The 27643-nt window shown below is 36.8% G+C and overlaps 1 protein-coding gene across 7 annotated transcripts in view; it reads right to left on the reverse strand.

The window, feature by feature from the left end:
* Positions 1–27643, reverse strand: part of GON4L (gon-4 like) — an 87563-nt gene that overhangs the window by 49143 nt on the left and 10777 nt on the right. For all 7 annotated transcript variants that reach the window (XM_078156165.1, XM_020991572.2, XM_020991573.2 and 4 more), the window contains exons 3-4: positions 9127–9318; positions 165–358 (exon numbers count right to left, since the gene is read on the reverse strand). In XM_078156165.1, coding sequence (XP_078012291.1) covers positions 165–358; positions 9127–9318 — 386 coding nt within the window. The remainder of the gene's footprint in view (positions 1–164; positions 359–9126; positions 9319–27643) is intronic.

A 27643-nucleotide genomic window follows, 5' to 3' on the forward strand; every position in this document is an offset into this window, starting at 1 on the left:
ATGGAACAATACTCTACAGATAGCAAGTGCTTAATGTTTGTTAAGTTGAATTGAATATGATTTGATTTACATAATAAATTTCTGTCTCTGTGTCCTCCTCCTCAACCTAGCCACATATCTCCTGCTGGCCCTTCTGCTCCCAAACCCACCTCAGCCTTACTTACATGAAGGATGTTTCTCACATTGACAACTGTTAGGTTATGCTGTTTGGCACCATCTTCTAAGGTACGGTCAAGCATGTCATCCAGTTTCAGGTCATAAGCCAATGTCCCTTCCTCCTGACTTCTTCCATCTCGTTTCCTCTTGGTGGCTTTTTTCTTTCTTCGTCTTTTCTCACCCTCTTCACTATCTTGTTCTTCTGTTAACAAATAAGGAAAACCATTAATGAAATACAATGAAATCAACTGTGGTGTAAATAATAAGCGGCAATAAAACTTTTAAAAAATCTTTAGGCTTAAAAGCAAAATGAGAAAAATGCTTCTTCATTGTTACTTATTAACAATGTCATCAATACAATAATTTATTTTTCAATGCATTTACAGACAATATACATTCTTTTCTAAACCAGATAAAATTATTGCTTCATAAACTTAAAAAAAATTCTAAAATCTCTTTTAAGACCTCTCAGAAGCCAGGAGGCAAAAAATACTATTGAAGATTAGTTATATGCTGTTTAGAATTACAGACAATGAAACTGTTCAGCCTGTAGCTCCAAATCATAGAAGGAATGCTATACAGAAGGGAGCCTTTGTTCTTTGGAATGGAAAGAAAAGAACAAAAAGACATAACAGGAAGTACAAACCCAAGATAAGCAGGAAGAGAATGAGAAAGAACCCAGCTGCCCTTGCTGAATTCAGGTTATCAGATCAAGACAAAATGTATTCCAAGGTACTGAAAGAAGTGTCAAATATGATAGTCAAACCCTGCCAGGAACATCTAAAACATTATGAAGAACAGGAGAGGTGCTACAGAACTAGAGAATAGCACATATCCCAATTTTCAAAAAAGGAAGGAGAATAAGAGTCTGCAAACTACAGGCCAAGCCAATGAATATGACTTTGATCTCTGGCAAAATTCTAGAGTGTACCACCCAAAGGAATGTTCGCAGGGACTGTTTTATTTTTGTCTTTGTATACAGAGTGCCAAGCACTGTGCTTGGCACCTAATTGGTGCTTAATTAGAGCTTTGATTGACTTAGTGGACACCTAAAAAATGGAGTGGTCATCAGAAAGAGCCAAGGCTTCATCAAGATCAAGTTCTTTTTTTTTTTTTTTGGAATTTTTTTAAATTTTATTAATTTATTTTGATTCATCAACAATCACTTCCATATGCTTTTGAGTTTAAAATTTTTCTCTCCCTTCCTCCCCACCACCTTCCCCAAGATGGCATACAATCTGATATATGCTATACATTTACATTCCTATTAAACATATTTTCACATTAGTGAAGTTGTAAGTACAAATTCTTACTAGTGTTTTTGCTTTTGACCACTGCCTCCCTCAGTCCCTCCCTCCTTTTCCCTTTTCTTCCCCTTTAGCCTTACTGCTTCTTCCCTCCCTTTTATTCCCCCCTCCCTTTTCTTTCCCCTTTTCCCTCCTACTGCCCATAGGGCAAGCTAGATTTCTATACCTAACTGATCTTAAGCCAAATCTGATGAGAGTGAGGTTCAAACAATGCTCACCCCCCTCCTTTTTCCCTCTGCTGTAGTAGGATTTTCTGTCTTTTCCTGTACTGTAATTTACCCTTGTCTGCCTCCTCCTTTCTCAATACATTTTCTAAGATCAGACTAATCCACTTACTTGGATCCATTTAACCCACTTGATTAGATTTTTTTTTATCATTACATCAAAGTCAACTAATATCCACCCCCTTTATGTATACTCCTTTAACATGGTGTAATAACAATACAGTTCTCAAGAGATGCAAGTGTCATCTTCCCTTGTAGGGATGTAAACAGTCCCCTTATTAACAACAATTTTGTATCTTTCTGTCCCATTTACCTTTTCATGTCTTTCTTGAATCTTGTACTTGAAGATCAAATTTTTTGTTGAGCTCTGGTCTTTTTATCAGGAAGGTTTGGAAGTCCCCTATTTCACTGAATATCCATCTCCTCCCTTGAAAAATCATGCTCATTTTTGCAGGGTAGTTGATCCTTGGCTGCAATCCAAGCTCCTTTGCCTTAGGAATATCATGTTCCATGCCCTGGGTCTTTTAATGTAGAAGCTGCAAGGTCCTGTGTAATCCTGACTGTGTTCCATGATATTTAAATTGTTTCTTTCTGGCTGCTTGCAGCACCTTCTCTTTCATCTGGTAATTTTGGAATTTTGCTATATATTCCTTGGTTGTCAATTTGGGATCTCTTTCAGGTAGTGAGCAGTGTATTCTTTCTACGGTTATTTTACCTTCTGGTTCTAGGACCTCTGGGTAGTTTTCCTTTATGATTTCCTGAAAGATACTGTCCAGGCTCTTTTTTTCATCATGATTTTCAGGTAGTCCAATATTTTTAAATTGTCTTCCTGATCATTTTCCAGGTCAGTTGTTTTACCGATGAGGTATTTTATGTTTCCATCTATTTTTTCAATTTTTTTTGTTTCTGTTTGACTGATTCTTGCTCTCTTATAGAGTCATTAGTTTCCATTTGTCCAATTCTAGTTTTTAACAATTGTTTTTTTCTGTTAGTTTTTGTACTTCCTTCTCCAATTGGCCAATTGTATTGTTAAAGGATTTGTTTTCTTCAGTGTACTTTTTTTCCAGTTTGCCAATTGTGCTTTTTAGGGACTTGTTTTCTTCAGTGTACTTTTTTTCCAATTGGCCAATTGTATTTTTTAAGGACTCTTCTACCTCTCTCATTAGACTTTTAAAATCCTTTTTGAGCTCTTCTAAGAAGGCTTTTTGGGCTTCAGATCAGTTCATATTTCCTTTTGATGTTGCAGATGTGGGTTTGTTGACAATATTGTCCTCTTCAGAATTTGTCTTGATCTTCACTCTTCTCATAATATGAATCTATGGTATGTTTCTTTTTACTCATGGTGTTTCTTTATTCCCTGGCCTTTAAAGAGACTGAGCTCTCCTGCTGGGGAACAGAGGGCACTGACCCAAGCTTCCTGTGTTGGGAGCCTAAGTCTTGGTCACTGGCTTTGTGTGCTGGGGCCTCTTATGTTGGCAATTGGAGGCTGTAGAGTTCTGGCAGCTTACCTCATGTTGGGCTGGAATCAGCAAGGCTGGAACTTTCAGGCAATTCTAGGTTGCCTGCTTTTCCTTTCCTTTAGCTTTCTTCAGCTCCTTTTAGATGGGTGCTACAGGGTGTTTATCTGCCTGGGGCCCCTTGCAGTGCTGTCTCCCTTGTTTCTGCTAATGCACTGGGAGATTCATTTGCAGTAGAGTACCGAGGCACTGACAGCTTACCTGGTGTTGGGCTGGAATCAGCAAGGCTCAGACTTTAGGAAGACTCTAGGTTGCTTTCTTCAGCTCCTTTCAGATGAATGCTGCAGGGTGCTTATCCATCTGGGGCCCTTTGTAGTGCTGTTTAGCTTATTTTTGCTGAGGCACTAGGCTGCTGCACTGCTGTTCCCCATCTTTCTTCTAGTTCAGCTGTTCCAGGGTTTTTTTTTTCCTGGGGTGATATTTTCTGGGTTTTCAAAGGTTGATAGGGGAGGGTGAGAGTGACTACCTTTTTACTCCGCCATCTTGGCTCTCAGGAAAGATCAAGTTCTGACACATAAACATTATTTACTTTTCTGAAAGTGTTACAGATGCCTCTGTTTGGCATTTATATCCCTTTTAAATCTAGCTCCAGCCTACCTTTCCAAGACATGATACTGTACCTTATTCTCCTCCACATACCTTTTGTTCTAGCCAAACAGACTTACTTGCTGCTTCCAGTACATGAAATTCCATCTCTTGCCCCCTTATCTTTACACAGGCTGTCCCACAGGACTGAAATGCACTCTCTCCTCATGCAGGATTTAGTTTTCCAATCTAATCTTCTATATGAAGTCTTTCCTAATACCTCCAGTTATTAATCCCCCTCCCCAAATCACTTTACATTTGATTTGCATGTTTAATTCACTTGTATGTATATGTTGTTTTCTCCAGTATTGTCGAGCTCCTTGAGGCAGGGAATTTTTGTTTTTTCTTTTACATCCCAAACCACTAGCCCAGTGTCTGGTGGAAAGCAGGTGTTTAATAAATGCTTGCTGATTTGATGACTAATCAAGAACAGGTCATGATGGTGAACAGTGAGTTACTGTAAAAACTAATTCTTGCCCCGGAGAAGAAATGAGATAGTGCATCCCTTCCTCAGGTAGAGTGCATGATAATGCATTCTAGTCAGGTTGAGTCTCAGCTGACTTTGCATAACTTTTTCTTTCTTTCTTTCTTTTTTTTTGCTTTTTGGTAAGGGAATAGGGGTCAAGTGACTTGCCCAGAGTCACACAGCTAGTAAGTGTCAAGTGTCTGAGGCCAGATTTGAACTCAAGTCCTCCTGACTCCAAGGCTGGAGCTCTATCCACTGCACCACCTACCTACCTGAATAACTTTTTATTACAAGAGAGAGCTCACTGGGGTGGGAGGATGTTTATCTGTGAATGACATGGAACATAAAAATAAAAGGCATCACTAAAACATTTTTCTTTAATCAAAAGAACAGTTAATGACAGATTAATCTCATTTTCTTTTTTTTAACATGGCTAGTAGACTGGTAGACCAGGTATGTTATAAATACAGTTTACTTGAAGTTTATTAAAGTACATAACAAAGTCACTTATACTACTCCTTCAGAAAAGATGGAGAGAGGTGGGCAAACCAGAAATACATTTCTATGAATTTGGAATTGTTTGAATAGCTGGAACCAAAGAATAATCACTAATGATTCAATTTCAACTAAATAAAGTCTCTGTAGAATGCCCAGGGATCTATGCTTGGTTCTCTGCTAACACTTTTGAATATCATTTTGATAAAAGAATAGATACCGTGCTTAACACATATGTAGATGGCACAAAACTGGGAAGGATATAACATGTGTAAAGACAGAGTCAAGCTCTAAAAGATTTCAAATGAGCTAGAACTTTAGGCCAAATTTAATAAGTTGAAATTTTTTAGAGATAAATGTCAACTATTATACTTAACTTTAAAGAAAATCAACTTCACAAGTACAAGACTGAGCTAAACTATCCAAAAAATATATGGGGTTTTTCATGAACTGCAAGCTCAGTATGACTCAAAGGTGTGACACAGTACCAAATTAACATCAAGCTACATTAAAAAAGGGAGTGTCCAGGACAATGGAAGTGATAGTCATGCTAAATTCTGTCCCAGTTCAACCACATCTGACATACTGTACTCAGTTCTGGAGGCCACAATGATAGGCTGGAAACTTTCCAAACAACGGCAACCAGGATGATGAGAGGTCTAGGATATGAGGGTAAAACGAAAGAATGACAGATATTTAGCCTGGAGAAGATAATATTTAAAGGAATATGCTCACTCTCTTCAAATATTTGAAGGATCATCCTGTGGGAAAAGATGGAGTTCAATCAAACAATCAACAAGCATTTATTAAACACCTATCATGTGTGAGGCATTGTGATAGGTATTAGCACATTCTCTGTACTAGTATAAAAGTATTTTGTATTAGTACTAGGATTCTTTGTATAAGTACAAAGAATAAAACAATCCTACTCTCCAAAGAATGAAACAATCTCTACTCTGGAAGAGTTTACATTCTAATGGGGGAGACAATATGTACATATATATGCAAATAAAGAATAAAAAGAGAATAAATACAAAGTGGTTTAGAAAGGAATGTACTAATAGTAGGTGGTACTTAAGTTGCTTTTTGAAGGGAAAAAAAAGGATTCTGTGAAGCAGAGGGAAGGAGAGAGTGCATTCCAGGCATCAGGAATGACCATTGTAACAGCAATGAGATAGGAGATGTAGTGTCCAGTATGAGGAACAGAGAAAGACAAAGCCAGTATAACTGAAATGTGGAGTGCTGCAGGGGGTGTAATGATCTAATGATCAGTGAGGCTAGAAAGAAGATAGGTTGGGGTCAGATTGTATATGGCTTTAAAAGCAAAATCAAGGAGTTAATATTTGATCCTCGAAACAACAGGGAGCTACTGGAGTTTGCCAAGTGAGGGAGTGACAGGGTCAGACTTGTGTTTAAGGCAAATCACTTTGGCAGCAAAGATAGAAGGAGACCAATTAGAAAGCCTCTGTAATAATCTAGTTGAAAGGTGGTAACTGAATGAGTAGAAACAAAGGGTGAGATGTGAGAGATGTCATAAAGTAAAAATGGTGTTTGGCTGCTAGCTATGTGGGATAAGGAAGGAGCCAAGGATAATGTTGTTTGTTAGTGTTGTTTCACATGATAATATTTGATAATGTCGTAATGTTAATAATGTAACAATCCTCCTAGGGTTGTTAATCTGGGAAACAGAAAGGTTGGTGGCATCTTCAAAAAGGAAAAGGAAAGTCTGGAAAAGGGGAGCGTTTGGTGGGAAGGATAATGAGTATGGTTTTAGACATGCTGAATTTCAGATGTCACTCTGACACAGTTTAAAATATCCAATAGGTAACTGGTAATGTGGGATTGAAACTTAGGGGAGAGACTTTGGATATACAGATTGGATACGTGCATACATGTGCGTGGGGGGGGTTATGTGATCAGTAGCTAGCCGGCACAGTGGACAGAGCTCCTGACCTGGAGTCAGGAAGACTCATCTTCCTGAGTTCAAATCTGGACTCAGACATTTACTAGTTGTTTGTCTTTGGACAAGTTATTTAATCATGTGTGCCTCAGTTTCCTCATCTGTAAAATAAGCTAGAGAAGGAAATGGCAAACCACTCCAGCATCTTTACCAAGAAAACCCCAAATGGGGTCACGAAGAGTTTGACACAACAATTAAACACGTATGTATGTATGTGATATATAGATCTGTCAGTCATCTGCACGGAGATGATAATTAAATCCATGGGAACTAAAGAGGTTACCAAGAACATAGAATGTAGATAGAGAAGAGAAAGGGTCTGGAACAGTAGCTTGGGAAACACCCACAGTTAAAGGTCTTAATGTAGATAATGAGCCAACAAAGGAAACTGAGGAGTAGTCAGACAGGTAAGAGGAGAACCAAAAGACAGATATACCATGAAAACTCAGATTGGAGAAAGTTTCCAGATGGAGAGAGTGGTCAGCAATGTCTAATGCAATAAACAGGTCAAGAAGGATAAGGACTGAGAAAAGTAGGTTGGATCTGGCAATTAAGAATTCACTGGTAAATTTAGAAAGAGCATTTTCATTTGAGTGACAATGTTAGAAGCCAAAATGCAAAGGATTAATAACTAAGTGAGAAGAGAGTAGAGCCACTGAGCAGAAATAACATTTTCAAGCAGTTTGGCTAAGAAAGAGAAGAAAGATACAGCATGATAATTTATCTAATGACAATTTTTTAAGGATGGGAAAGACTTGTATGTGTTTCAAGGCAGCAGAGAAGGAACCAGTAAATAAGATGAGGCTGAGCAATAGAGAGAAGGGGTGACTGAAATTGTAATATGCTAGAGAAGGTGGGAAGGGACTGGATCAAGTACACATGTAGAATAGTTGGTCTTGGCAAAGGGAAAGACCACCTCACTGACAGAAACTGGCAAGGAGGAAAGAATGAAGGATGATACCAAAGAGTTTTGAGATGAAGAGAACTGAAGAGGGAGCTCATATCCATTGGTCTCAATTTTCTCAGAAATAATAGGCAAGTCAAAGTCCTCAGCTGACAGAGAGGGAGAAGAGGTAGGCTTGAGAAGAGAAGAGGGTTTGGAATAGCTTTTGTGGGAGGTGATATAGAGAGCTAATAAAGGAGGAATAAAAGTACTGCTTTATTACAGTAAAGGCCCAGTTAATGTTGGAAAACCTGGATTTATAATGTATCCAGTCAGCAGAATCCTGTGACGTTCTCCAGCTCCATTCAGCAGCCTTTGAGTAGGACAAAGGGGACAGATGATTAAAGTAACCTGAGGCTGACAACTGATAAGATATATGAGCAACAACAGGACAAGGGGACAAGAGATGTGAGAGCACAGGCCAATGTAGAGTTCATATGGTTATCTATTGGGTTGAAACTGAAAAGGGAAGAATGTGAAGTCAGACCAGAACTAACTGCCCAAGAAAAGTACTGAGGGAAGGAAAGAATGGAGTTCTCAATAGATGAAGAATAAATTTAGGGGTGTTAAGGACAGGGAGAGATAGAATGAAATGAGGTCATGGTCAGATAGAGGAACATTAGTTTCAAATTAATGAAGTAAAACACTTCTGGGTAATGATGAGATATGATATGTGCCCATCTGTGTAGCTGAGGTAGAGTCATGGTCACAGGAGGCTAAGGAATTGGGAAGTTTGGGAGTTAAAACACTCCTGTATCCTCTTCATTGATTAAGGTACAAGGCATGCCTTTTCCAAAAAAGGAAAGAAATGAGAAATAAACCAAGAAAAAGTAAGCTCCTCAGCACAAAATCAATTCTCCCTTGAGGTGGCTTTTCTCAGATCTGAAGTGCAAATCCCTTAACAACATCATGACTGGGCTTAGGGACTAAATGAAATCAAATCTCTTACTCTTTTGATTCTGATGATGAGTTTGTTAAGGAACATGAGCCTGTGTAAGAAATTCCTGCATAGATATATCTCAATTATCCAGACAAACAAAAGGAAGCTGTTACAGAGATAATCTAAAGAATTGATAATCTTCAAATTGTTTTATCTTGCTTTGAAATGCATTTGTGTTCCTTAATTTCAACAAAGATTTCAAAATATTCTGGGATTTCCCAACATCTCATATAAAACAGAGAAGCTATGTTTATGAAAACCAAGTCCCGAGATGACCAAAACAGCTATATAGTTTCTTGATCTTCAAGAGAAGGTATTGAGCAAGCAGACTGATAATATTATGGAGCAGCTAATAATACACTATTCCCTGCTAAATAGAGACTGATATCAATAAGAAGCTTAATGAAAAATTCACTGTGTTAAAGTATGAACAAGGACAGTGAAAATTTGGGTTTGTTCACTTGATTCCCTGAATCGATCTGTAGGTCTTTTTGAACATATGACCATGTTAATCAAATCTTCTGGATACCTACCAAGTGGAATAAACAGTCCAATATCTTCCATCTCTTCTTCATTCTGATGAGCAGGAGTCCTAGTTGACTTTTCTTGAGGAGAAGTAAACCCTCCTGGCTGGGAGGACTTCTTTGGCTGAATTCCAAGCCTTGCAGAGTGGCTGCCTGCCTGTTGTAAAGGCCCCTCCTCTTCAGACTGCATTTGAGGTTTTCCTGTAGAAAGGTCACAAGTATAATGCCATGTGGTCAGTATTCACACTCTTTTTTCCTATAAAAAGCTTTCCAGTTAGTCAATCAACACCATGGTATCAGTGTACACCTACAAATTAGTACCCAAGTATTACTACTTATGTGGATGGAAAGCCCTTAAACTTCAATCAGTCCTGGAAAAGTTGCCACAAGTCAAAATTATACAAGCAAAATCTGTTTTTACTACAGAAACAACGTGTGTGATAGACTATGTTCCTGATCCAGGCATAAAAACAACCACAAACACCACATTAAATGTACCACAAGTTATATAGGAGCAGGAGATGATTTTCATGAGCTGCTGTAACAGAAAAAGTTAAGTCCCTGTAGCCAACCCTGTGGTCAAAAGCATGTCCAAACTAAGTTCTGTCCTGTACTGGCTGTCAAGACAGTCTGCTTGAGACAGTCAACCCCAACTCTCATGGATTCAACCTGGTTAATGCCTCTAAATCTATATATCAAGCTCCCACTTTCTTTCCTCAACCCAGGGCCCATTTCTCCAACTGCCACCTAGATATTTTCCCCCTGACTGTCCCATAGGCATCTTAAATTTAACATGTCCAAAACAGAACTCACTATCTTTTCCTTAAAACCACACCTCCTCCTAACATCTCAATTTGTTAAGGACACCACCCAGGTTTACAACCTAGGAGCTATCCTTCATTTTTCAGACTCTCCTCCCATATCTAATCATACACCAAAACCACCCTAGTTCAAGCCCACATCAGCTCTCACCTAGACTACCGCAGTAGCTTCCTAATAGGTCTCCCAGCTTTGAATCTCTCTCTCTTCTCCAATCTTTCCTCTACACATCTGCCAAACTAGTATTCCTAAAGCACAGGTTGGATCATGTTACTCCTTTGATTAGGAGGCTTTAGTGGTTCTCCATTGCCTCTAGGATAAAACACAAACTCCTGTTTGGTGTTTAAAGCCTTTCACAATCTGACTCCAGCCTACCTTACAGAATCTATACTTGAATCACACTAACCTGACATTCTGTCTTCTCTATACCGCGCCTTTACAAACAAGCCTGGAATGCTTTCCCCTCTCTCCCTTCAAAGCTCACTCAGGTCAAGTGCTTATTGTTGTTCTTCCTTCATTCTCTAAGAAGACCAATGACATCATGAAGGTGATGTCTTGACTTGTTCATAAATTGGATTTAAGTAAGGCAGAGAAATCATACGTCCTTCAGAAGGTCCTTACTGATTTCTAGTTGATGGTGGTGCCCTTGTCCCAAATCCCTGCACATTTATTTTGCAGTATTTTGTAGTCTTTTATGGACATTATATTTGCTGGAAAGGGCAGAAATGAGACATGTTGTGTGAAACCAAGAGAAAAGCAGATTGACAAGAAACACAAAAAACAGCTGCTTTTTAAAAAAATTCAAATTTATTCCTTTTTGGCATGCTTTTTTTTTTAATTGAGTTTTGACTTCTCTCTCTCCCCCCACCACCAGTCTCCCCCCACTCACTGTGAAGGCAAGAAATGTGATATCAATTATATATGTAAAATCATGCAAAATATACTTCCATATTAGCTACGCTGCCAAAAAAAAAGCCAAAAACCCCCCCCCCAAATCCCAGAGAAATTAAATAATTATGTTCTGATCTACATTCAGACTCCATCAGTTCTTCTTCTAGAGGTGGAAAGCATTTTTCATAAGTCCTTTGCAATTGTCTTAGATCACTGTATTGATCAGAACAGTTAAGTCATTTACAATTGATGATTATATGATACTGCTGTTACTATGCACAATGTTCTCTTGGTTCTACTCAGTTCATTTTGCATCAGTTCATATACGTCTTCCCAGGTTTTTCTGAAACCATCCTGCTCATTATGCCTTATAGCACAATATTATTTCATTGTTCATCCATTCCCCAACTGATGGGCATCCATCTCCTCAATTTCCAATTCTCTACCACCAACATTTTTGTACTTATATGTCCTTTTCCTTTCCCTTTCATCTCTTTGGGATACAGACCTAGTAATGGTATTGCTGGGTCAAATTTTATAGCCCTTTGGGTATTATTGCAAATTGCTCTCCAGAATGGCTGGAATTCACAAATCCATCAACAGAGCACCAGTGTCTCAGTTTTTCAACATCTCCTCCAACATTTGTCATTTTCTTTTTCTATCATATTAGCCAATCTAATAGGTGTAAGAAACATAAACAGTTTTAAGAATACCTGAGAATAAAGGAGCCCCTCAGATGAAAGTACCTGAAGAAAAACACAAACTTCTGAGAAGACTGGAGAAAGCATGTTCTTCAAAGGCAAAAATACTGGTTGATTTTAAAGACAGCTGCAGTTTCCCAGAGGCTAATTTACATATGACTTTTTTAAAACTCTGAATCAAAGAACTTTTCTGGGATTATCAGTGTCTTATCTAATAAAAATGTGGATTTGGGGTTTCTTTCAATCTAAGATGGAGACTGGGCACTACACCTTAGGATGCCCTGATTCTGAAACATCAGAAGCCAAAGTAGAAGCCAAGAAAGCACGGAAACCAGCATAAAGGAAACAAAAAGAAGGCAAAAGAAACCAGAGCAGCTGAGCCTCACTGACATCAGCTGACTGGGGACAGGAGACTCTGGAGTGGATTCTGGGACCTAGTAAGATGGAAGGAAAGCTTTCATACTGAAAATTTATTGGAGAAAGCAATATCCTATCTTGTACTAAGAGGATTGAACGCTACGCCCACACCACTGATATAGGCAGTAGAGTGGTGTGCTGATTACTTGGGATGAGCAAAAACTGGGATATGGTCACATCATATGACAGCACTAGTAAGGTACATCTTATATTTCTGACTCAGCATATCTAATCTTGGCCAGATAAAACCAGACTGAGCTGGTTTCCCCAACTTTAGTCAGTTTTTTCAGCTGAGTACTAGAAACACACATGAATTTCATAGCTCTCTTTAGCTGTGCTTTTTAATTAAGACTGGGTGTCACTCCAAGGAAGCATGCAATAGGTAACCTATATATTGCAATGGCTGTTGTTGTGGGGAAGTCAAGTGTTTCAAGAATTATTCAAGCACACAATAAAACAGAGTCAGATGAAAGAATAAGCAAAGAAAACTAGCTTTAAAAAACTGAGCACCACTACCCCAAACCTGCCAATTATTGCTGTGAAATAGCATAATTAATCCTTAGAAAACAAGTAAAGACTTTCAGAAGACCCTAGCAGCTCAAGGGGTTGTTACTACTTTCTCTATATAACATGGATTCTTAACCTGGGGTCCACACATAGAATTCAAGGGGTCTGCAAACTTGGATGGGAAAAAAATTACATCCTTATTTTCATGAACTTCTGAAATTTAGCATTTCCTTCAATTAGGATTTTTTTTCAAAGAAATTATTTTGAGAAGGGATCTTCAGAGTTCAACAAAGAGTGCCATTACACAAAAAAGGTTAAGAACTCCTGTTCTACTATGAAGCTAGAAGAACACTAGTAAAAAATCAGTTGTTAATCATTTCTATGAAGAAAAAATATTCCTCACAGGCAAGAACATAAAAAGCCTAGACTACTGAAGATTAGAAAAAGGCAATTTTTACTAATGAACCTAATTCTTTCATTCAAGGTTATACCAAAAATCATTGTCAGAATAAATGCAGGTAAGCTGTAAGATCTAGGCATCTTTATCAGATTGTAAAACATTCCCTTACCAAAAAGATATTTTAAGGATTATTTTTTAACTTCCAGAGATCCTATGTCTTGTTCCCATGTTAAAGAATCATGAACTCTGATAAATGTATCGGCATAGTGAGAAGCAGAATGGTTCCGGAGTTCCCAACCTCTTCCCATGCCATATACCACAAAAAGTTAAGAAATTTATCAAAGAGATGATAATAAACATGCTTCAATGACCAGGGAACTCATCCAATTTAAAACAACATTGAAAGCAGACAAGCTATAAAATTAAGGCTAAACTATTTGACAAAGATAAGCTTAATATACAATGATGAAGAATGAAATGTGTCAAAATCTTGTGAGCTCAATGCAAAATCATAAAACAGGAGACTGCAACAAAAGGACATATTTCATATTAAGTTTTTTAAAGATGTAAGAAGTTGAAAAGTTTTAAAAGACAATAAATTTATTTTACTTTGTCTCAAGTAATTAGCATATCACTGTATTTATCTGAGAACACGTTGTATCCTCCCTCCCTCCCATCCCCTTTCCTCCTCACCCACCCCTCACCCCCAATCTTCATGAAAAAACAATTTCACTTTTATATTTTATTTCCAACATACCTAGCACAGTGCTTGGAAACTAGAAGATACTTAACACTAATACAAATACTTAGTAAGTACTTCATTCAAGCTCGCTGACTGATTTCTATTGCCACAAATCAAAAGATGAAGGAATACATTTGTCAGTGATGAAATTAAGGGTTTCACTGGGAAGGGATTTTGAAGACATGGCTTTTTTTAAACTTGCTGGTACCACACCTGGCACATGGTAGCACTTAATAAATGGCTGTTGATTGATTTAGGGATACCTATTTTGTTGTTGTCTTCTTCTCACTGCACATTTTCCTTTAGCAAGTACTATAATAATAGCCAGAAAGACTGGAGTTTAAACTCTGCTTCAGATACATACTAGCTGTGTAACCCTGAACAAGTCTCTTAACCTGTCTGCCTCAGTTTCTTCATCTGTAAAAGGAGGATAAGAATAGCACCTATGTCCCAGTAGTAATTGTAAAGTGTTTTGCAAACCATAAAGCTCTACATAAAATTCTAGCTGTCATATAGCACTTTATGTTTGCAAAGCTTGACAGATAGACAGGTAAATAGAAAGACAAGATAGATAGACAGATATAGTCTTACTGATCCTCCTAACAACCTAGTGGGGTAGGTACAAATTATTGAGATGTTAAGTGATTGGCCCAAGGTCACACAGCTAGTATCTGAGATAGGATTCACACTCAAGTCTTCCTGATTCTGAGTCCCAGCCCTCTACACTATCCAGCTGCCATAGATTACTCAGCTGCCCTTAAAACAGAAAGGCTTTCTGCCTTGAGATATCATTTCCATCAATACTAGGTAGCTTTATTTTGCAACTTGCACAAGGCGTAAATGCCTTTAAAGTATGAGAAGCACGGCACAGTAGGCAAAGTTATGAAGGCTAGGGTTCAAATTGGGCCTCCAACACATACTGACTAAGATTCTGAGTAAATCATTTGACCCTTTATGCCCCAAGCAACTCTAAGACCATAAGCTGCAAAGTAGGTGACCCTCTGCACTGGTACAGAACTTTCTATACCAGTAAAATCACAGATCCAGTAAAAAAAAAATGTGAGCGATAAACCTTGTTTACATTCAGTTGTTCATGCCTTGATCCTTCACCATGTTGTTTCACAATGTTAAAAAGATAAATAGCTTTGGTTTGAATGTTGGTCAAATTCAAATGTATAGGGTCCTCAGTTTTGGGGATAAAGTCTCTCACTCTCAATAGGCTGTATACTTTGTCTTATTATGGAAGATTATGATCATCATTAAAGCACGGTTTCTTTCTTTTACAAGCTACTTTTAAGGAGTGACATGTGACTGTAGAATAATGAAACTTTGGAGAAGGGAGGAGAATTAAACATATGATAACATACTTTAAAGTAAATTTTGTTCTTTAAACTAGTACTCTTGGGGAGTTATGCGCTTGTTCAACTAACACCACCATTGTCCATAACATTTTTGGAGTTCTTCCTTTGGATTATTAAAAGATGTCCATTTATTTTGGCCTTAAAGAGATTTTTCTGACTAGACTGCTAATGAAAACAGTCTACTTTGTTGCTTAAGGAGAAAAAAAAGTCAAGGAATATTTAACAATTGGGAAAAATCAGCTTTAAGAACTGAGCAAAAAGCTCTCGTTAGTAGTCACATGAGGACTTTCTTACTACCTTACATGCCACCACTCTCCTCAATCTACACCTTTATAGATCCTTTATGATACTCCCTAGTACTTGCTTTAAGCTTAGCTCTACTACCTCTCTTTCCCTCCCTTCTCAGCAGTTTCCAAAATTCAAAGAATTTTAGAACTAAAACAGACCTTAAAGATCATCTAGCCCAACCCTCACTTTATATATAAGCAAAGTTATAGAAAGTGAAAATTTTTAAAGTACTGGATATCTTACTTAAAGTTAAGCCTATATCGACAATATGATGAAAATGTTGTTACTGTTGTTTAAAATATTTTCACATCATAGACTAAACATACATATGCCAGTAGGCGCTGAGAACTTTATCCAGATCTCCAAGAATTTACATGTTCACATTCTCACACAATGTACCAAGTTAGCTAGACGACCTGAAACATTACCTAAAATCAGTAATGCTTTAAATGTGACATTGTTGTCCTTGTAATACTTCTCAACAGGTGGGTTAAAATAACTTGAAATCCATTCTTCAAAAATAACTCTATTCACTTATTTCAAGCCCAATTATATAAATGCTGCTTTAAATTTAAAATCCCCTTCTGCATTACCTCCCAAAATTAGTACTGTGTGATCCTTACACACTTTTAACTGAAAACCATTCTTCAAAAACAGCTTTACTTGCCCATTTTGAGACCAATAAACACTGGTTTTAATTTAAAATCTTCCACATTATCTCCTAAAGTAAACATTATGTGATCTTAGACACTTCAAATTCAGGTTGAATTTTTTCCTTCTTAGAAAAGTAAATTCTGATGGGTGGAGACAACACCTGGCCTGGAGTCAGGTGGACCTGAGATCAAATTTGGCCTCAGACCAAACACTTGACACTTACTAGCTATGTGACCCTGGGCAAGTCAATAAACTCCAACGAAAGAAAGACAGGAAGGCAGGAAGGCAGGAAAGCATGAAGGAAGGAAGGAAGGAAGGAAGGAAGGAAGGAAGGAAGGAAGGAAGGAAGGAAGGAAGGAAGGAAGGAAGGAAGGAAGGAAGGAAGGAAGGAAAAGAAAGTAGGGAGGGAGGGAGGGAGGAAGGAAAATTCTGGAAGGCATCCCTTTCCAGAATACGCTTGTTTCATCTACACTTAAAAATGTGTTGATCAGTGTATCCACCACTTCTTAAATTATTTTCTTTAAAAAATCAAGATGTTTAGCTCTCATCTGCACTGGCCACCTCTTTGGTAATTGTAACATTAGGCAACTTTTAAAGCAATTGAACCAACCAACACCAACACTTGGCAGGAAATGTTTCTTCACTAGCCACTTCATTTCCATTTTCTTTCACTTCTTTAAATAAATGTGAGGCTTTTATCTGTTTGTACAGCTAAGAGGAATGCATGTTTGATTCAATCTTCAATCCACACAACTAAAAGCTGCTCTATTTCTAGTATTAACACTTCTATTCCTTGTTTGTGAACCACCAAAAAAAAAACTGCTGCAATTTTGCCCTTTTCCTTTATTGTGCCTGCATGTTTTCCATATCATGAATTCTATATTCCAATATTTCATATGAGTTCAGACATTCCAACAACTTCCTATCTTAGAGTTACTATGGTCACATTTATACCATCAAATTTTTGTTCTGATGTAGTAGCAAGCCTCTTCTTTCTTGTGCTGGCAATGTTTTCAACTCAAGTATTCTTCCTCTTGTCCATTTTGTTAAGAGTTCTTTCAAAAAAAAAATCAACACAACTATCAGTTAACTATGATACACAGCAGCACATCATATCCACCTTCAATGACAGGTAAGTACAGGATGACAGGGTAGGGGTGTGTCAAAATCCTCAACGAGGTTACACATGTCACATTAACTGAATTTTGGCTCACGTTAAATGGGACCTGGTATCATATTATAATTCAGACCCAATCAAATTTCACACTATTCAAACTCGTTTTAATCATGCATGACCTATGTATACATGAATGAAATGAAATATTACTGAGCCATAAGAAATGAACACCAAGAATTCAGAAAAACATGAAAAGTTATGTTACGATGTTATATTAAAATACGAACACAGTGAATCAAGTAGTATCAAGAGAATAATAAATACAATGACAATAATGAAACAAACAAAAAAATTAAAATGAAGCCAGAGGCTAAGGCCCATACTGACCAATACTGGCCCCAGAAAAGAGATAAGCAAAGTGTCCCTCAACTTTTAGTAGAGAAGTCAGGAACTATGGGTGAAGAATTTTGCATATACTGCTGGGCTTATAATCGCTGGGTCAGTTTGTATTGATTAACTGGCTTTTCTTTCCTACAACAGGAGGATTCATTTGACAAAAGGAATTAAGGTATATCCAGAAATAACCGTGATGTAAAAACAAAACATACCAGCAAGGTAGAATGGAAAAAGAACTGACTGTGGAGTCAGTCAAATCCTGCTTATGACATTTAATATTAATGTCATTTTGAGCAAATCCTCAGGCCACAGTTTCCCAAATTATAAAAGAAGTGGGTTCAACTAGATGACTTCATCAATCCCTTCCAGTCACAAAGCTATGATTCTACGATCATTACATCAAAATAACGTAGCTATCCTTTGGACACTCAGGAGACTTCCAATCAGGAGATGAACCACAGCACCAATTCTTTTGTCTATTTATAAACAATCTCTACCCAGTAAATAATTTTGTACCACAAATACATTCTCTAGTCCACGCCCATGTAACAGTTTATCTAACATGCAAACTGCAGCTCTGAAGCTATGTGCAATTCTTCATTTTGCATTCTACAACTCTCTCCATAAAACCCCTAATTTCTGGATTAGAATATGACCCTGAGAGCAGAAAGAAGTCTCACATTCAAACCCCTAGCCCAGTCTGAAACATGCAGTAGAATAACCAGGACAGGAAGCTCAATCCAAAAGGGAGCCTTTAGTTCTGTAACTCTGAACCTACAAAACCTTCCAAATAGCTGACAGGGTTTGAATTCAGCAGTAGTCAACTGGAACAGGAACAAGTTCACAGGTGTACTGCTCAGATCCAAACCCAGATGAGAAACTTGCAAAGCTCAGAACAGTTAAGCAGCCCTGGACCACACTGCTTTGTACATAGTATTAAGTCCCTAGCTTGAGCTGATCCTGATATCTTTGAAGAACACCAAGCACGGCCCATATGTTCCCTCTGGAACTCTATAGAGCCTGGCCCTAACTCAAGTAACAAGAACAAGAACAATGTTAACAGCATTTATATAGTGCCTCCATTATCTCATTTTATCTTCACAACACCCCTGTAAGGTATGTCTATTTATATCTCCATTTTAAGGATGAAGAAACTAAGACAAAGATTAAGTGACTTGCCCAGGATTACACAGCTAGTGTCAGCTAGCAAGATTTTAATTGGTCTTGCTGATTACATGCCTAGCAGTCTGTCCACTGAACCTTCTCTAGTCCATAGCTGTGAAGTAAGGCTGGAAGAATGAACAAATGAAAAAAGAAACTTAACATAAATAGCTATTATGATGACAGGGATATCCAAGACACAAACTCAGTAGATAAATGACAAACAAAACCTCAAAGAAAAACCACATCTTAGGCACAAATTTACCTAAAATTCCTGGAATATATGAAACAAGTTGTTTTTTTCAAGCTAAAAATTAATTTATAAGTATGTGGGACAAGTGAAAGTTTCTCATGTGAAATGGAAGCTATACTCCAAAATTTAAAGGCTTTAGCATTGGCTGGGCCTAAGTTTCATTTTCCTGTAAATCATGTGATCGGATCATACATCTGTTGCCCACCCCCTCCCTTGTTTTGTAACCACCACCCCAGCCTTATCTTTGCCAAATAAGGCAATTTTCTGGCTTCCAAGCTTGTTTTGGGTAAAAATGTATCTCTTAGTTTCTGGGTAGAATGTAAGGTCTCTTACCTCAACCAATGAGGATAAAGAGATTCAGGAGGGTGGGGTTTTTCTTAGAGTTGTTTGTCTAAGGGTATATAACTGCTTGCTTGCTGCTTGCACCCTGCCTCCCTACTCCAGTCCGCCCTGGGTAGGCGATGCCCAATTCTGGAGCAAGACTTGCTGGAATAAAACTTCTGTTTCTACCAAGAGAAACCTCTGAATTTTATTTTGGGTAGTTGGTCTCAATCCCACTCATAAGTGAGAGCACTAAAGAACTGTAAAAGAAATGAGTTATAGAAGAAAGTGTTAGGAAGAGAATTAACAGCTTGGCACAAGAGGTACAAAACCTTACCAAGCAACAGACCCCTCAAAAATTAGAATGGACTGGGGCAGCTAAGTGATACAATGGATATAACACTGGCTCGGAGTCAGGAAGACTGGAGTTAAAATTCAGCCTTTGAACTGCCTCAAAAAAAAAAAAAAAGAGAGAATGGACCAAAGAGAAGTTAATGACACTTTCAGATAAAAAATATTTTAAAGCAAAGTCAAAACACTGAAAAAGTGGAAGAAAATCTAAGGTATCTCATACCAAAGAAAACTGACCTGGAAAACAGATCAAGCAGATATAATTTAAGAATCTCTAGACTTCCTGAAAGCCACAATCAAAATAAGAGCCTAGACATCATATTTCAAGGGATCATAAAAGAAAACAACCTGGATCTCCTAGAACCAGAGGGCAAAGTGAAAATAAACATTCCTAAAACTTCAAAATGAAAATTCCTTGGAATGTTAAAGTCAATATCTAGACTTCTGAGGTAAAAGAAAAACTACTGCTAGCAGCCAGAAATAAAGAATTCAAATATCAAGGAGCCAGAGTCAGGATCACACAAGATTTAGCAGCAACCACCATAAAAAAAGTAGAGAGCTTGGAATATGATATTCCAAAAAGCAAAAGATAAAGGCTTAAAAGAAAAAGAAAAAATTTACCCAGCAAAACTGAGTATATTCCTAAAGAGGGAAAAAAGTGGACATTTAATGAAAAACAAAGGCCTTCCAAGTATAGAGATTGTGAAGTTCAAATTTAAGAGTCAAGAAAAAACATAAAAAAGTAAATATAAGTTGACCAATCATAAAAGACTAAACAAGGATGAAGTATTTCCATTCTAATATCATCAGGGGTCATAGAGGAAGTCAAATAAGATTGCCTAGGAGTGGTTTTGTTGTGTTTTGATAATCTCAAAAGAAGAAACTAAATGGTGAGGAAAAAGGGGGGGAGAGAAAAGAAAAAGGAAAGGTGGGGGAAATTATTTCACATAATCAAGTACTTTCTTAAGTAAAGATCTATAGGGGCAGCTAGGTGGCGCAGTGGATAGAGCACCAGCCCTGGATTCAGGAGGACCTGAGTTCAAATCCGGCCTCAGACACATAACACTATCTGTGTGACCCTGGGCAAGTCACTTAACCCCACTGCCTAACCCCCCCCCAAAAAAAGTAAAGATCTATACAAACATGAAGTAAAAGAGGGTAACAACTGACACTGGAACCTCACTTTCATCTGAAATGTCAAAGTAGAGAAGACTATACGCACCCAACTGGGTGCAGAAATAACATTTCATGCAAATCAAAACAACTCTGAGGTACCACATCACACCTATCAGATTGGCCAACATGACAAAACAGGAAAATAATAAATGTTGGAGAAGATGTGAGAAAATTGGAACACTAATGCATCGTTGGTGGAGTTGTGAAATCATCCGACCATTTTGGAGAACAATTTGGAACTATGCCCAAAAGGCTATAAAAATGTGCATACTCTTTGGCCCAGCAATAGCACTTCTAGGGCTATATCCCAAAGAGATCAAACAAATGGGAAAAGGACCCATATGTACAAAGAACTGAAAACTGAGAGGATGCCCATCAATTGGGGAATGGCTGAGCAAGTTGTGGTATATGAATGTAATGGAATACTATTGTGCTATAAGAAATGATGAACAGGCTGACTTCAGAAAAACCTGGAAAGACTTGTATGGTCTGATGCTGAGTGAAGTGCGCAGAACCAGGAGAATGTTGTACACATTAACAGCCACACTGTGCGATGACTAATATTGACAGACTTAGCCCTTCTCAGCAATGCAAGGATCTAAGACATCTCCAAAGGCCTCTTGATTGAAAATGCTATTCACATCCAGAGAAAGAACTATGGAGTTTGACTGCAGATCAAAGCATACTATTTGCTATTTTTTTTCTTCTGTTGTGTTTTGTTTCCTCTTTCTGGTAGTTCCTCCTATTGGTTCTAATTCTTACTTACAACCTCACTAATGTGAAAATATATTTAATAGGAATGTATATGTATAGCCTTTATCAGATTATGTGCCCTCTTGGGGAGAGAGGGGGAGAAAAATTTAAAACTCAAAAGCTTATGGAAGTGATTGCTGATAAATCAAAATAAACTAATAAAAAATTTTTTTTAAAAGAAATAACATTTCACTCAACAGAGTGAAAGTGGAGAAGGAATAGGGGGAATAATAGAGAAAATAGTATCAGTGAGGAATTAATCACATGCAAAAAATCTCTAACCTGGAGAGTGGACCATGAAAAGGAGTTTAAAAAGAAAGAAGGGATGAGGATCTATGATTGGGCTCTAGGTAAGGAAAAGATTAAAGGGACAGGAGAGCAGAAGCAAATCTAGAGCGCTGGTTCTGAACACAGTATCATTTACCATTCTCTTCTTTATTGGGGGGGGACGCACTGCCAAGAAAAAAAAAAGAAAAAAGCATAAGAGAATAGGTGGAAGAGAAATTCATAATTATCTATTATAACTATCAATGTGAATGATATAAATTTACCCATAAAATGAAAGACAACAGAATAGACTAGAGATCAAAATCCAAAAATACGTTGTTTAAAAGAAACACAACTGAAACTTCAGAGTTAAAATACGGGGCTAGAGCAAAATCTATTATGCTTTAGTTGAAGTAAAAAAAAACAGAGGTCGCAATCATGATCCAAATAAGGCAACAGCAAAAATATACAATTAAAAAAGATAAACAAGGAAACTACATTATGCTGAAAGGTACCATAGAAAATTAATTCAGGTCAGGTGGTGCAGGGTATAGAGCATGGCCCCTGGAGTCAGGAGGATCTGAGTTCAAATCCAACTCCAGACACATGATACTTGCTAGCTATGTTGACCTTGAGCAAGTCACTTAACCCAGACTGCCTCGCAAAAAAAAAAAATGGAAAGACTTGCATGAAATAACAAAGAGCAAAATGAGCCAAACCAAGAGAACGCTGTATATACAGTAAGTAATTTTGACTATTATAGACACCCAAATTAACAATAAAGGACATATGCAGAAAGATACTATCTGCATCCAGAGAAAGAACTGATAAATAGAAGTATACATAGAATAATTTCACACATACATATACTTATTTGTGTCTAATGATAGCCATCTCTAGGGTGGGGACAAAGGAGAAAGGGGAAAAAATTTAATTCATATCAACAGTAAACACATATGTACCAAAAAACATAGCATCTAAATACTTAAAGGAAAAATTAAATGAGTTGTAGGGAGAAATCGATGGTAAAACTATAATAGTGAGGGACATCAATGTACCCCTTTCACAAAAGACAAATCTATCCAAAAAATAAACAGGAAAGAAGTTAAGGACCTGAAGAAAATTTTAGAAAAGTTAGATATCATAGACATATGGTAATTACTGAATGGGAATAGAAAGGGCTATACACATTTCTCAGTTGTGCCTGGTATCTTCACAAAAAAGATCATAAATCATATTATGGCATACAAACTTTCCCAATAAATGCAGAAAAGGAGAAATACCAAATACATCTTTTACATACCACAATGAAAGAAAGAAATCATATTCAATAAATAACCACTTACAAAATAATTACAGACTAAATAACTTAAAGAATGGGTTGGTCAAAAAAAAGCATAAAAGCAATAGATAATTTAACTAAATGCAAAGACAGCAATAAAGTAACATAAAAAGTTTAGAGATACAGTCAACGCAGTCCTTAGAGGGAAATTTTTATCTCTTAACACTTTCATCAACAAAAGAACAGATCAACAAGTTGAACATGCAACTAAAAAAAATTTTAAAAGCCAAATTATACCTCAAATGGAAATCCTGAAAAATCAATGGGATTAATGAAACTGAAAGAAAAAAATCTGAATTAATAAATAAAATTAGGATGTTTTAAAAATAAAATAGACAAACCGTTAGCTAATTAGATGTGAATCAAATTATTGGTATCAAAAATGAAAAAGGTGAACTGATAGCAAATGAGTAAAAGAAACTGTTAGAAACTCCTTTGTCTAATTATAATTAAAATGCAATGGATGAATATTTACAAAAGTACAAGATTCCGAATCTCAGAAAAAGAAACTGAAGAAGTCAAAAATGAAATCTTGAAGAAAAAAAATCACAGGACCAGATGGATTTATAAGTGAATTCTATCAAACACTTAAAGAACAATTAATCCAACATTATAGAAGCTGATTGAAAAAATAGGAAAGAGGGGCAGCTAGATGGTGCAGTGGATAGAACTCTGACCTTAGAGTCAGGAGGACCTGAATTCAAATCCACCCTCTGACACTTGACATTTACTAGCTGTGTGACCCTGGGCATGTCACTTAACCCATGACTGTCTCACCAAAAAGAAAAAAACAAAAACAAAAAACAACCCCAAACCCCCCCCAAAAGGAAAGAGTAGTACCAAACTCCTTCTATGACATAAATATGGCCTTAATACTAACATAAGAAAGAATAAAAACAGAGAAAAGAAACTACAGACCAACATCCCTAATGAATATTGATATAAAAATGTTAAAATATTAGGAAGGAATTTATAGAAACACACCACAAAGATTATACATTATGAACATGTTGGAGTTATACCAGGAATGCAAGATTGGTTCAGTAATAGGAAAACTGTCACCATAAAAGGCCATTTTAATAACAAGAACAAAAATCATATTATTATTCCACATGGTAGAAAAACCTTTTAACAAAATACAATATCCATTCTTGTTAAAAAAAACAGGAATAAATGGATCTTTCCTTAATAAGATAAGTATTATCTAGCTAAAATAAAAACCTAGCATTATAATGTAATAGGGAAAAGTAGAAGCCCTTCTATTAAAATCAAAGGTAAATCAAAGCAGTTCATTATCATCATTACTATTTTATATAGTGTTAGAAATGCTAGCTAAAACAATAACATAAGAAAAAGAAATTGAGAGAATAAGTATTGACAAAGAGGCAAAAAGTAATCATTTTGTTTCAAATGATATATGATGGTATCCTCAAAAAACCTTAGAGAATCAAATAAAAAATTAATTCAAACTATTAATAATTTCAGCAAAGTTACAGGATATAAAATAAGCCCAATGAAATCATAAGCATTTCTTCATATCACCAACAAATCCCAGCATGGAAATATAAAAAGAAAGACTACATTTGAAATAACTACAGAATGAATTTAATACATGGGAGTATACCTGCCAAGATATACATAGGAGGTATATGAATACAAAAACCTAAAATCCTATGAAAACAAGAACCTCATTAAATGTAAAAATTATATTTGCTCATGGGTAAGACAAGCCAATATAATAAAAATGACAATACTACAGAAATTAATTTGTTGATTCAGCACCACATCAATCAAGCTACCAAAGGATTACTTAACAGAGCAAGAATAATAACAAAATTCATCTCAAGAAACAAAAAGATTGAGAATTTTCAATAATAATAGTAATAATAATAATAATAATAATAATGATGAAAAAAGCATGAAGGATCAAAGCCTAGAAAGACCAGATTTCAAACTATATTACACAGTATTAATCATCAAAGCAATCTGTTACCGGCTAAGGAATAGTAAGGTCAATTATTGGAAAACATTAGATACACAACACACAGAAGCAAATGAGCACAGTAAGCTAGCGTTTAATAAACGCAAAGATCCCAGCTTTGGGGTAAAGAACTCACTATTTGACAAAAACCACTGGGAAAACTATAAAGAAACATGACAAAAATTAGGCATACACCAACATCTAAAATACTATATACCAAGATAAACTTCAAATGGGTACACAACACAAGGAGCAATGTCATAAACAAATGAGAGTAGAAAAGAAGAAAATACCTTTCAGAACTATGGATAAGAGAAGAATCCGTAACCAAACAAAAGATGAAGAGAATCACAGAAGATAAAATGGACAATTTTGGTTATATACAATTTAGAAGTTTTTGCACAAAACAAGCACATCTAAAATTAGAAGGAAAGCAGGTAATTGGGGGGGAAAAGTCTTTGCAGCAAGTTTATCTGAAAACGGTCTTATTTATAATATATATGGAACTGATTCAAATTTTTAACAATAAGAGCCTTCCTCAATTAAGAAATAAAGGACATGAAGAGACAATTTTCAGAGGAAAAAATCCAAACCATCTATAGCCATTAAAAAAATATTTCAAATCATTATTAATTAGTGATATCTATACCTATCAGATTGGCAAAGATGATCAAAAAAGGAAAATGACAAACACTGGTGGGACTATGGGGAAGTGCGCATCTTAATGAACTGTTCTATCTGTTCTAGAAGACATTTTGAAACCATATGCCAAAATTTACTAAACTATGCATATCATACCCTTTGATCCAGTGACATCACTAGAAATATTTTTTTTTAATGGAGAAAGTCCCATATATACAAAAATATTTACATCTAGGTTTTAATTAGTGCAAATAAAGAATCCTTTGAATTAGTCACATGCATTTGAATTCAATAATCATGTAAAATATAGTAACTGGTTCCAGCCCAATGAAAATATGCAGTGTGAATTAGAATAATGTGACCCCTTGTGGAGGGGGGGGTTCTTTATTCACACTAATCAGGACCTACCTGTCCAGCAGTTCTTTTTACGATGGCAAAGAACTGAAAACTAATGGGGTGCCCATCACTGGGTAATGGCTAAAGAAATTAGGCTATATTAATTTAATGGAATAGTGCTACAGGAGATGGTTTCAAAGAAACCGGAGGAAGACCTGTATGAAATGAAGCAGAGGGATGAGCAGAACCAGAACAACAATTTAGACGACACCAACAACAATGCAAAGACAAACAACTCTGAAAGACTGCCCACCTCCTGACAGAGAGCCAATGCATCCATAATGCAGAATGAGACATAGTTTTCAGACACAGCCAATGTGAGACTTTGGTTTTGCCCAACTATGCATATTTGTGATTTTCTTTCCTTTTCAATATGGGAGGGAGGTATAAGAGAAAATAAATTTTTATTTAAAAACAAACAAAAAACACCCTTCTCCTGCCTTGGCTTTTGCAAAACAACTCTATCCTGGTTTTCCTTCTACTTCTGCAATGATTCCTTTGATATTTTTTTCTTCCTCCAAAGGTCCACTCCTCAGCTTCTCTCCTTTCAGGAATGAGTGCCAATTCCCTCAATTTAAATAATCATCTTTATGCTGATGATTCCCAAAGCCACAATTCCAAGCCTACCTTGTTACCCAGATTCCCACCTTGTATTTTCAACAGAATACTATAAATGTTTTCTCTCAGCCTTCCTTAAATGCAACAAATCCAAAACTGAATCCATCTGCTCTCTCAAAAGCATCTCCCCCTCTCCATCACCCTATGTCATTTAAAGGCATCACCATTCTTCCAAGCACCCCGGACCTTAAAATCCCCTAATTTTCCTCTTCTTCCCCAATATCAATCACCATATCCTATTAATTCTTTCCTAATGCATCAATCATATTGAACCCCCTTCCCTCTCATTTCCACTGCCATTATTCTTTGCCAAAGGCCTCATCAATATATGCTTGGAAGCACAGTTATAACACTGAGAAATATAGGGATCTAAGAAATCATCTAATCCTCTTATTTTGCAATTAAGGAAAACGTAGCCATAAGTTAGGCAACTTGTCAAGGTCACATAGCTAGCCAGGACCTTAAGAGAACCAGGACCCCACTCTTTCCATAAGTGGTCCCACTGGACCAATGCAATCTTATCTCCCATTAAAGGTATACCTTGTTTAACTGTGCTTCCCAGATATGGTGCTTTTTACAAACTGAAGGTTTGTGACAACTCTGCATCGAGCAAGTCTATCAGCAAGTCCAACAGAATGTGCTCACATCATGTCTCTGTGTCATATTTTGGTAATTCTCACACTTCAAACCTGTTCATTATTATTATATCTGTTATGGTGATTTGTGATCAGTGATTTTTGATGTTACTATTGCAATTGTTTTGGGGCACCACAAATTGTGCCCACATAAGACAGTGAACTTAATCTGCATTCTGAACATTAATTTGCATTCTGACTGCTCTACCAACCAGACATTCTCTGTCTCTAACACTCCCCTTGAGCCAAACTATTCCCAGAGACCAAATGATATTGAAATTAGGCCAATTAATAGCCTCTATAAGTGTTCAAATAATAGGAAGTTAATCCATGTGGC

Source organism: Phascolarctos cinereus, unplaced genomic scaffold (assembly GCF_003287225.1).
Source record: "Phascolarctos cinereus isolate Bilbo 61053 unplaced genomic scaffold, phaCin_HiC Scaffold_5;HRSCAF=322, whole genome shotgun sequence".
In the NCBI taxonomy this organism is placed as follows: Eukaryota; Metazoa; Chordata; class Mammalia; order Diprotodontia; family Phascolarctidae; genus Phascolarctos; species Phascolarctos cinereus.